The following is a 15,513-nucleotide window of genomic DNA, read 5'->3' as shown; positions in this document are numbered from 1 at the left end:
GGGGGGGGGGGGGGGGGGGGGGGGGGGGGGGGGGGGGGGGGGAGAAGCAGGACTCCTGGGTTCCGTCCCCACACCAGTCCCCTTACCGATGCTGAAGAGCTGCGAGTTCATGCAGTGGAAGTAGGAGACGAAGACGAGCGCTGCCGGGCGGGTGGTGTCGAAGAACAGCAGGTAACCAGCTGTCAGGTCCAGCACCAGGCCTCCGCCATGCACCACCAGCAGGCTGGTCATCTCCTCAGACAGCACCAGCCTGGGGAGCACGCAGGAGGTGAGACCCCCATCCTCTGCCCTGATGAGAGAGCCTTCTCCCCTGCAGCCGCCTGCAGGTCGCCTGCTCCCCCCGGACCGCCTGTGTTCTCTGCCCCACGGCAGCACCAAGCCCTGTATCCAAGCAGCCCATGGGGATGCAGGGCTGGTAATGCCACAGTCCCTTCATGGCACTGACCGGTGGCGGCTGGGGGGCGATGGCTGCCCTGGCTGGGCTAGGGAGGGAAATACAGGCCCCAGCCCCCTCCCCCTCCTCCTCCAGCTCCCCCCAGCCTGAACTTCCAGGGCTCCTTCCCTCTCCCTAGGTCCCCTTCACTTTGTAACAGCCATTTGGATCCCAGCCCTGAACCTTCAAGATCCCAGATCTCGGGGCAGATTGTCCTGTGTTTGAACCCTTGGTGCAAAGACTTGGGGGGCATCTATCTCCCAGCACCCAACTCTCCCCACCACCATGGTCTGCCCAGCATGGCAGGGGTCCAGCATATAGGGGGGTCACGCCCGGCGACACAGGGCAGTCAGACATCCCCATGTCACCCAGCGCCCAGTAAGTGACCCCCCCGTCCGGAGCATAGGCAAACCCAGAGGAGCCAACCAGCCTCCCTTGGTGCCAGCTGGGGGATTTCAGTGCAGGAGCCTGTTGTGTTCGTGTGCAGGTGACTTGGCGTGAGCCCGTGTGTTTCACGCGTGAGCTCCCAGCTCAGGCCGAGCAGCCATGGGGGGGGTGTCCCCACGCAGGCACTGGCCAAGCTGGGCGATCGGTGTTAGCGCCTGGCCGACTACCCCCAGTGCCAACATCTGCAGTGGCAGCGCTCCAGCAGGACGATGAACCCAGAGCTCACCCCGCCCCCGGGGCAGCCCCCCGTCACCCCAACACTCACTTGAAGGGGTCGAAGAGCCAGTGGCGGGACAGCGACCCCATGGAGTAGCCTTCCACCCAGTCAGCATCCAGCTTCTTGATGCCCGCAATGAAGTAGACGATGAAGATCTGGGTGACACAAAGCGCCCGTGAGCAACCCCAGCCGGCTCCGGGGCTGGCCAGTGCCTGGCTCCCAGCACAGCCAGCACCAGGCAGAAAGCGATGACCGATGAGCGCAGGCCCCGGGAGCTCACACACAGAGAAAGGGCCCCATTTACAGGTGAGGGGGATAATCTCTGCCTGCACCTCTGTTAACGGGGTCTCAGAGCACCTCGGTATTGTTATCCCTCCCCCACAGGTGGAGAAACTGAGGCAGAGAGGGGCCAGGATAGGCCTACGGTCACAGTGAGTCAACAGAAAAGGTGGGAATAGAACCCAGGAGTCCTGGCTCCCAGCCTGTCCCGCTCTAACCCACCAGCCCCCACTCTCCTCCCAGAGCCGGGGAGAGAACCCAGGAGTCCTGGCTCCCAGCTCCCCCACCCAGGCCATCCCCCTCTCCCAATCCATCACAGAGCCCTGAGATTTTGGGGGGTGGGGGAGAGTCCTGCTGCCCTCACCCTCCCAGGCAGTGACGTGCTCTGTGCGCTACTGCCCCCGAGTGGCCAGCCCAAGGGACTGCACCAGCATTCTCCACCCCTTCAGAAGCATGGCCAGGGCCCCGGGCCAAGGGGCCCATTTCCCCGGCATGGCACGGCCAGCCCCAGCAGGGGTCCTGACTGACACCCAGGGCAGAGGGCATTGGTGGGAGTTGGCGGAGCAGGGGGACTGGCTCCTTGCCGGGGACTCGACAGAGGGCAGTGCTCCCCTGCAGGGCAGAGCGAGGCAGCGTGGGTGTGGGTGGAGGGAGACTGCCCATGGACACCCCCCGCCCATACCTGCATGCGCAGCACCGTGTAGTTCCACAGGGGCACGTGAGCGTTCCTCTTCCGCGGGTGCCGGAGCCCATCGATGGACCTGGGGGAAGGAGCTGCTGTCAGGGCGCGGCCACACCAGCACAGGGAGCGGTGCAGCCACAGCTGCCCCCCCCGCCCCCGCAGGCACCATGGTAGTTATGCCACGGCCTGGCTAGTGCAGGCTGGGCAGCGGCTCTCAGCTGGGCTCCAAGGGAAGCGCTCCAGCCCCCTCCCCATCAGGTCCCCGCCCACAGCTCTGGGGCTGCTCTGCCAGCCCTGTGCTATCCAAGGTCAGACTATCTGAGCACAATGGTCCCGTCTCGCCCGGGGATCTGGCTTTGCTGCAGGTCAGGTGCCATTTCTAGGCTAGGGAAGCTGAGCCCGTAAGTGATGTAGAAGGGCCCAGGTGGGGCTGGGGAAGTGGGGCTGGGTCGGGTTTCATCGGGGAGCTGCCGTTTATTTGTGGCAATGTGGCTTGGTGTTTGTGTCCAGCCATGCAACTGGGCAATGCAAAGCAGATGCGGGTGGTGCTCAGATTGCAAGGTTTCCCCTTGGGCAGAATGGGGGGTTCGGGTATAAAGATTTGGGGCCCGATCCCCATTGACCCGTCCTGCAGCTCCAGGAGAGGGGCACCAACATGAAACCAGAGTGACAGCAGTGCCTCGCCCTTGGGCTCTGCCCTGCCCCTTGGCATGAGGCCTGGCTCACAGAAACTGAGCCCGACGGCTGTTCGCGACGTGTATTCGTCAGTAGCGTGGCCGATCTCCACACTGCTGTCATGCAGAGTTTGCGGCTGGAGGAAGTTGGTTTGGTTTTTGCAGGCGGCTGCGTTAACTCACCGCGCCGTCGCGCACAAGACGGATCATGGAGACTCTCGTGTGACAGAGCTACCAGCGTGAGGGCGTCTCGGCAGGGCTCCTGCACTGGGAAATGCAGCCTACGTCCCAGCCAGCCCGTACGCCATGTGAATAGAACGGCTCCAGGCGCCAACAGCCTGCGCAGGGCGCTGGGCCAAGATGGAGCCGGTCTCATTCTCCAGGAGGGGAAAGAGCCTTTGGACCTGGGAAGGGGCCCCCCACCTCTTCGGGCCTCAGGGCTCCTGGGGCCTTGCCACAGCTCTGGCTGGAGGGACAGAGCCAGGCTGCCTGGCGCCCCGCTCTGCATTCAGCTGGGGGACCCAGGAGTCCCAGCCAGGGCCCCCACGATCAGCAGCAGTGTCAGCGCCCAGCAGGCAGACAGAGTCCTGGGTTTGGCGGGGGGGCCGAGGTGAGGATCCGAGGGGAGAAAGGGCTGAGTCGGAGCCGGTTTCAAGATCCCCGACCCTCAGCCCCTCCCTGCCACTTGCTCTGCCCCCACCTCCCCGACATGCGCCCCCTGCCTGCCCCACCCTACCAGTAGCGGTTGGCGTCCATGAGGGTGAGCTGGAAGCCGAGGAGGCCGTAGAGGTAGGAGTGGTTGTTCCAGGCCGTCTTGTCCAAGAAGAAGACGTACCAATAGGGCAGCATGAAGAGCAGGCAGCTCAGCCGGTAGCAGCAGCCCAGCATGATCCCCAGGGCACCTGGGACGGGTGGGAGGGATTCAGCAGGGGCCAGGGATCTCCCCTCCTCCCCAGGACTCCCCAGCCTGGACCCCATGTTGCCAGCACCATCCTAGGGTTCCCTAGGGAGGTGGTGGAATCTCCTTCCTTAGAGGTTTTTAAGGTCAGGCTTGACAAAGCCCTGGCTGGGATGATTTAGTTGGAGTTGGTCCTGCTTTGAGCAGGGGGTTGGACTAGATGCCTCCTGATGTTCTATTCTATGATCTTGCTGGCCATGGCTCTGAGCCTGTCCCTGCAAGGGGCCTGGCCCAGCCTGGGGGGCAGTATAGGGCACAGGGCCACCAGCTAGCAGAACAGCCCTGGCATGCCTGTGTCTGGGATGGTCCTGGCAAGCCTCTGCCCCCAAATGGGGCGTGAGCCCCAATCTCAAACTGGTCAGGGCCCCTCAGACACTGCACCCCCCAATCTCCCCAGCCCAGCCCATGACCCCCTGATCCCTCAGCGCCCCCCTGTGACGCTCTGTATCTCTGGGGAACACCCTACACCCCCATGTTCATCTTTGTAAAATGATTATGTGGTATCCAATGCAAAGTTTGTCATGTCGGGTGTCTTCGGAAGGCTCATGATACACTGAGCACTGTTGTTACAGTGATGTTATAGGTTATCATTTCATGTATATAGTTATAAGGCTGAAAATGTGTCCTCATGGCTTAAAGCAGTGGCTCTCAAACTTTTGTCATGGTGACCCCTCTCCCATAGCAAGCCTCTGAATGTGACCCCCCTTAAAAATTAAAAACACTTTTTTATATATTTAACACCATTATAAATGCTGGAGGCAAAGCAGGGTTTGAGGTGAAGGTTGACAGCTCACGAGCCCCACGTAATCACCTCACGACCCCGAGGGGTCACGACCCCCAGTTTGAGAACCCCTGGCTTAAAGCAACCCCAGGCAAAAACTTTCCAAGAGCAGAGAGGCAGTTCACGCTTCATCAGGGCATGGATGGGACAAACCCAGCCCAGCCTGGCAGCAACAAAGGATTTGTTAGAGACCCTAGAGAGAGTCACCCCCTTCCTTTGGGCAGTTTGGGACTGCGATGAGGTGATGCTCACCTGACTCTGAAGGGGGGGGGGGGGCGGCAATGTCATGAGGGAAGAAAGGACATGATAAAAGGGAGAGACCTTTGCCATGTTCTCTCTCTTCCACCTCCATCTACAGACACCACCACCAAGCGACTGAAACGCTGGTCAAAGGGGAGAGCCTCACTGAAAAGTAACCAGCCAGCCTGTGGTGAGAAGCATCTAAGTTTGTGAGGACATTGAAAGTGTTAAGATCAGCTTAGAATGAGTTTTGCTTTTATTTCGTTTGACCAAATCTGACTTGTTATGCTCTGACTTGTAATCACTTAAATCTACCTTTGTAGTTAATAAATCTGTTTATTCTACCTGAAGCAATGTGCTTGGTTTGCAGTGTGTCAGAGACTCCCCTTGGGATAACAAGCCTGGTACAGATCAATTTCTTTGTTAAATTGACGAACTCATATAAGCTTGCAGCGTCCAGCGGGCATAACTGGACACTGCAAGACGGAGGTTCCTAGGGTTGTGTCTGGGACCAGAGATATTGACTAGTGTCATTCGGTTGCAAGTAGCTGGGAGCAGCTTACATGCCAGAGGCTGGGCGTGACCAGCCCAGGAGTGGGGGGGTCTCACAGCAGAGCAGGGTAAGGCTGGCTCCCAGAGTCAACGATTGGGGTGACCTAGCAGATCACTGGTCCAGACAACACCAGGGGAACGTCACAGTGGCACAGCGAGCAGGTTGTATGCGCGGCTTGTTACTCCAAGTGAAGTTCACACTTGGAGCACTGATATTTGAGATGTTAAGTGAATCTTAAGTGCAGTGACTAAGAACAGTCAGGAGGAGGTCACAGTTTTGTTATTTTCTATTTGTTTCTTCCCGGAAAGGGAAATGGGGACAGAAAAGCAGGAACACGAGTGAAAGCAGTGAAGCGATTGCGAAGTTGGAGCTTTTTAGTCTGCAGAACAAGAGCGGGAGCACCAGAGATTATTGCAACTGAAAGAATTGGAGATAAAGGAAAAAGAAAAAGAGGCTGCACACAGAAGGGCCATGGAAGAAAAAGAGAGAGAGAGAGAGCGAGAATACCAACTGGACCTGCTAGAGAAGCAGAACCAGAACTCCCCAACGACTCCCATCACTCCAAAAATCCACAAATGGGAACATTTATGTCCTGCATACAGTGAGGACGATGATATTGTTGAATATCTGAGTACCTTTGAAAGGCTGTGTGTAATACACGAAATCCCTGATAAGAGAGTTCCTACCCTGATTGTGAAATTAATTGGCAAAGCTCGAAATGTAGTCAGTGGAATGCCTATTGAAGATGCTTTAGTCTATCGTAAATTTAAAGATACTGTTTTGCGAAGTTTTCAGATTACCCCTGAAACATAGAGTTACATTTAGGAATCTGAAGAGGGCTATTGGGATGAGTAATGGGGAATATGTAAACCAAATGAAAGATTTGTTGGGGAAATGGGTGCGGGGTAAGGAGGTGGCAAGTTTTGAGGGAATGTTGGATCTTGTTGCTCAAGAGCATTTCATAAGCATATTAAGGCGGATGTAAAGCAGTGTCTATGGGACAAAGATGTAAAGTCTGTGGAAGAGATGGATTTTTTAGCTGATGCCTTCGAACAGAATCAGGCGTCTATTGAGGGCAGGTCACAGAAAGAGAGGTTTAAAACTGGTGGAAAGGGAGGATCCCATTTTGCCCTTGGGAAGAGAGAACAGGGTTGGGAGCCTAAACACTCTTACCCCAAAACCATTCCTCTACTGGTAACTCTCATCCCAAGTCTCCTGTAAAAGCAGAAGAGCCCTGGTGTTATTGGTGTAATTCCACTAATCACCTGAGGAATAAATGCCCTGTGCTAGGAGGAAGCAGGCAACCAATAGCTCATGTTAGTTCTGCTGTCCTCAACACAGAACCCCCCCCAGGCAATTGAAACCTGATTGTGAAATTAACTGTGGTAAAGCTCGAAATGTAGTCAGTGGAATGCCTATTGAAGATGCTTTAGTCTATTGTAAATTTAAAAATACTGTTTTGCGAAGTTTTCCCTGAAACATAGAGTTACATTTAGGAATCTAAAGAGGGCTATTGGGATGAGTAATGGGGAATATGTAAACAAAATGAAAGATTTGTTGGGAAAATGGGTGCGGGGTAAGGAGGCGGCAAGTTTTGAGGGAATGTTGGATCTTGTTGCTCAAGAGCATTTCCTAAGCATATGTAAGGCAGATGTGAAGCAGTGTCTATGGGACAAAGATGTAAAGTCTGTGGAGGAGATGGCGTCTCTTCTCTTGCTGATGCCTTCAAACAGAATCAGGCATCTATTGAGGGCAGGCCACAGAAAGAGGGGTTTAAAACTGGTGGGAAGGGAGGATCCCATTTTGCCCCTGGGAAGAGAGAAGGGGCTTGGGAACCAAAACACTCTCTTACCCCAAAACCATTCCTCTACTGGTAACTCTCATCCCAAATCTCCTGTTAAAGCAGAAGAGCCCAGGTGCTATCAGTGTAATTCCACTGATCACCTGAGGAATAGATGCCCTGTGCTAGGAGGAAGCAGGCAACCAATAGCTCATGTTAGTTCTGCTGTCCTCAACACAGAAACCCCCCAGGCAATTGAAACCTATCATATTGGTTCTGTGATGTAGCCTCTGCAGAACCAGATATGGAGCATGTTTTGGCTGTTCAAATTAAAGGCAGGGAATGCTTGGGGCAGAGGGATACAGGGGCCCAGATCTCTCTGGTTAAGCAGAGTGTGGTTCCAAAGGCCAGTATAAGATCTCTCTCCTGCCCTCCATCTCCACCCTCTGACAAACAGAGGCTAGGGACACCATTCCTTACCCATCCTGGCTAATAGCCATTAATGGACTTAACCTCCATTAATTTATCTAGTTCTCTTTTAAACCCTGTTATAGTCCTAGCCTTCACAACCTCCTCAGGCAAGGAGTTCCACAAGTTGACTGTGCGCTGTGTGAAGAAGAACTTCCTTTTATTTGTTTTAAACCTGCTGCCCATTAATTTCATCTGGTGGCCCCTAGTTCTTATATTATGGGAACAAGTAAATAACTTTTCCTTATTCACTTTCTCCACATCACTCATGATTTTATATACCTCTATCATATCCCCCCTTAGTCTCCTCTTTTCCAAGCTGAAAAGTCCTAGCCTCTTTAATCTCTCCTCATATGGGACCTGTTCCAAACCCCTTTTCTGAACTTTTTCTAATGCCAGTATATCTTTTTTGAGATGAGGAGACCACATCTGTACGCAGTATTCAAGATGTGGGCGTACCATAGATTTATATAAGGGCAATAAGATATTCTCCGTCTTATTCTCTATTCCTTTTTTAATGATTCCTAACATCCTGTTTGCTTTTTTGACTGCCGCTGCACACTGCGTGGACGTCTTCAGAGAACTATCCACGATGACTCTAAGATCTCTTTCCTGATTAGTTGTAGCTAAATTAGCCCCCATCATATTGTATGTATAGTTGGGGTTATTTTTTCCAATGTGCATCACTTTACATTTATCCACATTAAATTTCATTTGTCATTTTGTTGCCCAATCACTTAGTTTTGTGAGATCTTTTTGAAGTTCTTCACAGTCTGCTTTGGTCTTAACTATCTTGAGCAGTTTAGTATCATCTGCAAACTTTGGCACCTCACTGTTTACCCCTGGGCGAAAGCAGATTCCTTGTACCATTAGCTGAAATCCATGTGGTGTGGGAAGGTTTGGAAAGTGTTTTGACTGTGGGGGAGATGGAACATCTCCTAGTCGACCTGCTCCTGGGCAATGATGTTTTCCGCGTAGCTCAGGTTAAAGTATTTGCCTGCAGCAGGAGGGAGTGTTATGCTGGGACCCCTGAGGGAAAGGGTACAGTCTCGGGAACTGCTGAGGAATGGGAGAGAGTCTCCTTGATTCTTCTGCAGCAGGGAGTAGCCACATCCTTCCAGGTGGGAGGGTGGTTGAGACCAACACCTGCACTGCAGCCGGAGGCAACACCACATCCGGAAGGGATGGGGGTGTGATGCAGGCCAGGGAGAGAACTGTCCAGGTTGTTAGCTGCCAGCAGGTCGCGGCTGAACCAAAGGCAAACCCGGCTCTAGGGAGCAGAGAGAAATGTGTCCCAAAGGAGAGCCCAGAGAACGGGCAGGGGATCTCAGAAACCACTAAAGTGGATGAGGATTCCTGTGACTCTGTAACACAGGGAAGCAGGGTAATTCCAAGTGTGGGAGGGGCTGAGACTAGCTCCTTTCCAGCAGAAGGCAACATGCCCTCAGGTGCAGGGGCAGGAGAGGGATTGTCAGGGATTAAGGAAACTGTCCCAGTTGTTAGCTGGCAGAGTTCTGCAGCTAAACAAAAGATAAAACCCTCCCTAGGGAGCACAGAGAAATGTGTCTTAGGAGGGGTCCAGAGGAGCAGGGCCGGCTCCAGGCACCAGCCCACCAAGCTTGTGCTTGGGGCGGCACCTGGAGTGGGGCGGCGCGGCGCTCCAGCTCCGGCCGCCGGGGGGAGAGCGGGGCCACGGCCGGGCTCTCCGCCCTCCTCCCAGGGCTCCGGCCGCCCTCCCCCCGGCCGCCGGGGAGAGCGGAGCCCCCGCCGAGCTCTCCGCCCTCCCCCCGGGGCTCCGGCCGCCCTCCCCCCCCTCCCCGCGCGGGGGGGGGCAGCCGGAGGCTTTTTTGCCTGGGGCGGCAAAAAAGCCAGAGCCGGCCCTGCAGAGAAGGAAACTGGGGAAGGAATAGTGGGGGCACAGGAATGTCTCCACACTAGTCACTTGGGGCAGGATGCCCAGGACACTAGGAGAATGGCTGGGTCAGCATCTGTGGACCCAGGCACTCAGCCTGTGACCCAGGTTTTGAGAGGGAACTGTGTGACTGACCTCCTGGAGGGGAGCAGTCACACAGCTGACTTCTCAGGGACAGACAAAGGGGTGGCAGAGGTACCCCAATCCAGGTTCCCATTTTTCAGGATGCTATTTCTGAGAAGTTTTTGGAAAGTAACTGTGTCTCTTTACATCAAGATGCAGCTCCAATGCCTGTGACAGCAGGTTTCAGTGGTAGCCGTGTTAGTCTGTATCAGCAAAAAGAATGAGGAGTCCTTGTGGCACCTTAGAGACTAATACATTTATTTGGGCATAAGCTTTCATGGACTAAAACCCACTTCATCGGATGCATGGAGTGGAAAATACAGTAGGAAGATATAACAGTACATGTTAGTACATGTTCGTTGGTAAGGCAACTCCCATCTTTTCATGTACTCTTATATATCTTATATATTTGTTAGTCTCTAAGGTGCCACAAGGACTCCTCGTTGTTTTTGTAACAGCAGAGGAGTTGAGACCAGGAAATGGCCAGGGGGTAGTCTGTCAGAATACAGACGACCCAACTCACAGAATGGGGGTGCTTTCCCCCAGGCTGGTGAGACACAGAGAGCAGTTATGGGAGAGCTGCTGGGAAAGGGTGAATCTGATCAAAGGGTAAACACACCTAGCACAGAGAGCACAGATCACAGCCCTCTAGGGGGCAGGGAAGGACCCAGTGCTGGGAGGGGGAAACACCAGGTAACCCCAAAGGGGGAGCTGGATTTCCTACATATGTACAGTCCTGGGGTTGGGAGACCGCTCCCCAAAGGGTCAGTCAATGTGCAGGATCCCCCTGGACCCTTATCTTGCCAGACCCTGAGATAGCAAAATGCCAGAAACATTATTAAATTAAGAACCAACCCAGAGGGGAACCCTGGAGGAAAGGAAAAGCCAGTGACTGATTACATAGGAGAGAGTCAAAGGACACCCTGGGTAATGAACAAACTAACCTCAAACTAGACTACCTGAACAGAAGGCATGCTCCATCTGTGATAAAAAATTTTGGTATTAATGTTAAGTTTTGGGGATAAGTATTTTGACATGGATGCTAAACCTTATGATAATGCTACTTTTCAATAAACACCTCTAAACAGGTTTAAAGCTTATCACAGCAGAGAAACCATAAAAAAACCTGGTTTGCTGTGTGTGAATGGGCAAACTGAGGCACGCTGCCTCATGGCCTTAATGGCTGGTTGCCAAGAGAACTATAACAACAAACTGCCTTCGAGCTAGTCAGTGACTAACCCTCTTGCAGTAAACTAAGAGGGGAGGTGTGACACCCTGCACCTCCATGTTCATCCTTGTAAAATGATTGTGTGGCATACAATGCAAAGTTTGTCATGTTGGGTGTCTTTGGAAGGCTCATGATGCACTGAGCAGTGTTGTTATAGTGATGTTGTAGGTTATAATCTCATGTATATAGTTATGAGGATGAAAATGTGTCTTCATGGCTTAAAACAAGCCCAGGCAAAAACTCTCCAAGAGCAGAGGGGCAGTTCACACCTTATCGGGGCATGTATGGGACAAACCCAGCCCAGCCTCACAGGAACAATGGACACTGGCCTAGGCAGCAACAAAGGATCTGTTGGACTCTCGAGTTAGTTACCCCCCCACCTTTCTTTGGTCAGTCTGGGACTGCGATGAGGTGATGCTCACCTGACTCGGGGGGGGGGGCAAAGCCATGAGGGAAGAAAGGACATGATAAAAGGGAGAGACCTTTGCCATGTTCTCTCTCTTTCACCTCCATCTACAGACACCACCACCAAGCGACTGAAACGCTGGTCAAAGGGGAGAGCCTCACTGAAAATTAACCAGCCAGCCTGTGGTGAGAAGCATCTAAGTTTGTGAGGACATTGAAAGTGTTAAGATCAGCTTAGAATGCGTTTTGCTTTTATTTCATTTGACCAAATCTGACTTGTTATGCTTTGACTTAAAATCACTTAAATCTACCTTTGTAGTTAATAAATCTGTTTATTCTACCTGAAGCAATGTGCTTGGTTTGCAGTGTGTCAGAGACTCCCCTTGGGATAACAAGCCTGGTACAGATCAATTTCTTTGTTAAATTGACGAACTCATATAAGCTTGCAGGGTCCAGCGGTCATAACTGGGCACTGCAAGACGGAGGTTCCTAGGCTTGCATCTGGGACCAGAGATACTGACGTGTGTCATTCAGTTGCAAAGAGCTGGGAGCAGCTTACATGCCAGAGGCTGTGCGTGACCAGCCCAGGAGTGGGGGTTCTCACCGCAGAGCAGGGTAAGGCTGGCTCCCAGAGTCAAGGATTGGGGTGACCTAGCAGATCACCGGTCCAGACAACACCAGAGGGGAATGTCACACTCCCAGATCTCCCAATTCCTCCAGCCCCCCTCGATTCCCCCAGCCCAACCCACAGTGCCCAGTCCCGGCCCCGTGCCCTCACCCAGCAGCATGACTGTGTAGAGCAGGTACATCCAGTCCAGCGGCAGGGGCTCCAGGAAGTTGAAGAGGGGGAAGCGACAGACCTCCAGCCCATCCAGGTACTTATGGTCCAGATAGCTCAGGCCGCGCTCCTGGGGGATGTCCAGGGCCATCAGCAACCCTGAGACACGGGCAGAGGCAGCGTCAGTCATGGGGAGGGTCCCCCTGACCCCCACCCTCGATCCCTCACGTCCAGCCCAGAGCTAACTGGGCCCCCCAGGCTTGGCCATTCCAGAGACAGAGCAAGGATTGGGGCCAGCAGCCCGTGCAGTTGGGCACTGCCCTGCTGCCCACCTGGCCCAGTCCGGGCACAGGAGCCCGGCGATGAGGCAGGCTCAAGGAAGCTGTGCCGGGAGCCACCCCCACCCCACCAAGCACCGGCCCAACAGCAAATACCCGCACGGTGATCCCACCCCCCCGGTGGCTCAGGGCAGCGACCCCCCTTTCCAAGGCAGGGAAATTGAGCCACAGCAAGGGGATGGGACTCGCCATAGGGCACCCTCAGGAACCCAGGCATCCTGCCTCCCCACAGGGCTGACCTCACTGGCTGTAGCAGCCCAGCAGGGATCCTGCTATCCTGCCCCGGGCTGGCAGTAAGGGCCAGAGGGACTCGCCCGCCCCGGGAGGCAGCCCCAGGTCTGGCCCAGAGAGCAGCTTGGAGACCCAGCCTCTGCAGGGAGCCTCCTTGGAACCCCGGGGTCCAGTGGGGCCACTAAGGACTGGGAGAGGCTGTCATAGGCAGCAGCACTTGTGAAAGGTGCCAGGCCTGAGGGGAAACGGACTTGCCCATGGTAAGACAGCAGGGCTGGGCAGAGAACCCAGGAGTCCTGGCTACCAACTCCCCCACCCCCACTCTAACCCACTTCCCTCCTGGAGCTGGGGACAGAACCCAGGAGTCCTGGCTCCCAGCTCTCTCCCTAGCACCGTGCTAGGACAGTGGGGTCAGCCTGGACTCCGAGAGGACAGCGCCCCTGACTGAGCCCCCTTTTCCAAAAAGCTCTCCCACCCAGGTGCTGACTCAGCCTGTCCCTGCTTCACAGCATGGCCCCAGGACCCTCCTCATCCGAGTCCAGGAGCCCCCTCGTAGGGAGACCCCCACCCCCCACAGCATGGAGGGTTTAACCCCTTCCCCAGCAGGCTCATCGCAAACCACGCGGGCACAGCTACCCACCCTGGCACGAGGCTGTGGGGCCTGGGCTGGCGGCTGTGGAGCCTGGGCTGGCCATGGCTTCTGGATCCCTAGGCTGAGCCCTGGGGGCAGGGGGAAGATGCCTTGCACTGCCCCACCATGGGATGGCTAGAGTCAGGGGGTTGGGGAGACTCCATTGTCCAAGCACTGGGGGGCCAGAGGGGAGGACACCCCTCGGATCTCACTGGAAGCAGGGCTGGGACCACCACATCCGCTCCCTCCTGACCATTGGGGCCTCCCCTCCCCCGCACTCTGAGGCCAAAGTCCCTCCCCACCTCCACAAGCAGAGGACACTGGCCCTAACCACATTGCAAAACCAGCCCTGCCCAGGGCTGGGAGCAGGGATTGGACCCGCCCCCAACGGCCGACCAGCGGAACCAGCTGGCAGCCAGACAGTGACAGGGCAGGGTAGGGTGGGTGGGACAGGATGTGGGGAGCCTGTGGCTGGCTGGGGGGCGTCAGAGGTTCTGGACAGGGCCTGCAGCAGCACCATGTGGGCGCTCTCAAACTGCAGCCTGGTCAGCGGGGGCTGGGTAACCCAGGGATGGATTCCTCTGTACGGACCTGCTAAGCAGGGACAGCGCTGGGCCCGGAGACAGGCCAGGGGATGAGGGACTCCTGCACTTCTCCGCTCCTGGACCCCATGCAGCACAAGGAGCAGTGAGAGCAAAGTACCAGGACCCCTGGGTCATCTCCCCAGCTCTGCTCTCCCTCTAGCGGTTCTGTACCTCAGTTTCCCTCCCATAAACGGGGAGAACAACACTGACCCACTTGGAGTGCCCTGAGATTGGGAGGCTGGGCTTGAGGGAGGGGGAATAAACTGAGCACCAACTGCCTGAGCATTCAAGGGAGGTTAGAGCTCCCCGGGGACACAGGACGATTTCTGAGGTGCCCTCTCACCAGTCGGGCTCCCCAGAGGAGCAGGGATCCCAGGGGCACGTGCACTGCCCAGGGCACTCACCGAACAGGAAGCGGAAGATGCCCAGGGAGGCCGGGTCCGTGGGTCTGTTGAGCAGGCAGACGAAGCGGTGCCAGCTGGACACATCAGCCCATTCGAAGCCCAGCAGGCGCTTGGCCCAACTGCTGCTCTGCTGTGTGGGCTCCGGCGCCCCCTGCACCTCCTCACGCCGCCTCCGGCCGGGCAAGGACTCTGACAGCAGGGCAGCTGCAAACCAACAGGGGTGTGTGTGTGGGGGGGACACGACAGGACAGGTCACTTCATTATTCGGGGGGCAGAAGGTTCTTAGCATCCTAGACAGCATGACAGTGAGGGCTCTAGACGCCACAGTCCCCCAACAGCGCCCCTCACTCCCACCCCGGGCCCCCACCCAGCTCTGCGGTGCCCCTCACTCCTGACCCACAGCCCCTGCTAACCCGGCCCTGCGGTGCCCCTCACTGTCTCATAGAACTGAAGGGAACCTTGAAAGGTCATCGAGTCCAGCCCCCTGCCTTCACTAGCAGGACCAAGGACTGATTTTTGCCCCAGATCCCTAAGTGGCCCCTTCAAGGATTGAACTCACAACCCTGGGTTTAGCAGGCCAATGCGCAAACCACTGAGCTATTCCTCCCGACCCGCAGCCCCGTTCCCCAGCCCCAGGCTCCCCCCAGCTCTGCGGTGCCCCTCACTCCCGACCCGCAGCCCCGGGCAGACTGAGAACCAGGCGGGACCCAGCTGCCTGCCCCGGGCCGGGCCGGGCCGGGCCGGGCCCTCTTCACGGGCCGCGGGGCGGGTGTCCCGGGCGGGGGGGGAAGGGGGGCCGCAGCGCCCGGCGGGAACCCAGGAGTCCGGCTGCGAGCCCCGGTACCTGCCGCGCGGCCCCGCTGCGGCTCCATCTCCGCGCGGCTCCCAGCGCCCCGCCCCGGTTGCTAGGAGACGCTCCAGAGCGAGCCCCTTGGCCGCAGACACGTCACCAGCGCGGCGGCCGCAAAGCGGTGGGCGGGGGAGTGTCGCAAGCGCGGGGCGGCCGGCGGCGCTTTCCGGCAGCCCCGAGGGGCCGCTCGGGGGGTCCCCTCCCCACTCCCAGCGCTGAGCCGGGCGGAACCCAGGCGTCCAGGGTCCCCTCCAGCCCCGCCTCCTCCCGCTGCGCGGCCCCTCCCCCCCGCGGGCCCTGTGGACGCCTGGGTTCTCCCGCTTCGAGACAGCCCCGCGCTCGGGGTCCTGGCGCCCCCGGGACCCCCCGGCTCGGTCCCACCCTGAGCTCCGAGTCCGGGGGCTTTAATTGGCCTGGGGCCCGACCGCTCCACGTGGCCTCTGCGCGGCTGGCCGGGCCCTGCTGGCCGCCTGGGCGGGGTGGTGGGTGAACGGCGCTGGAGAGACGGGCAGGCCGA

At 56.7% G+C, this 15,513-nt stretch overlaps 1 protein-coding gene across 1 annotated transcript in view; it reads right to left on the bottom strand.

Moving 5' to 3' along the window:
• Nucleotides 1-15,077, bottom strand: part of LOC112112046 (vitamin K-dependent gamma-carboxylase) — a 20,328-nt gene extending 5,251 nt beyond the window's left edge. Inside the window, exons 1-7 of the mRNA XM_026656626.2 lie at nt 14,991-15,077; nt 14,147-14,350; nt 11,959-12,117; nt 3,469-3,634; nt 2,059-2,137; nt 1,146-1,252; nt 87-250 (exon numbers count right to left, since the gene is read on the bottom strand). Of these exons, the coding sequence (XP_026512411.1) occupies nt 87-250; nt 1,146-1,252; nt 2,059-2,137; nt 3,469-3,634; nt 11,959-12,117; nt 14,147-14,350; nt 14,991-15,018 (907 nt within the window). The 5' untranslated portion in view covers nt 15,019-15,077. The remainder of the gene's footprint in view (nt 1-86; nt 251-1,145; nt 1,253-2,058; nt 2,138-3,468; nt 3,635-11,958; nt 12,118-14,146; nt 14,351-14,990) is intronic.
• Between the last annotated feature and the right edge of the window lie 436 nt (nt 15,078-15,513).

The sequence above is a fragment of the Terrapene carolina genome, unplaced genomic scaffold (genome assembly GCF_002925995.2).
Source record: "Terrapene carolina triunguis isolate 2854851 unplaced genomic scaffold, T_m_triunguis-2.0 Scaffold49, whole genome shotgun sequence".
Taxonomy (NCBI): domain Eukaryota; kingdom Metazoa; phylum Chordata; order Testudines; family Emydidae; genus Terrapene; species Terrapene triunguis.
Note: the sequence above shows the minus strand (reverse complement) of the source record. Positions and strands in the feature narration are given on the sequence as shown.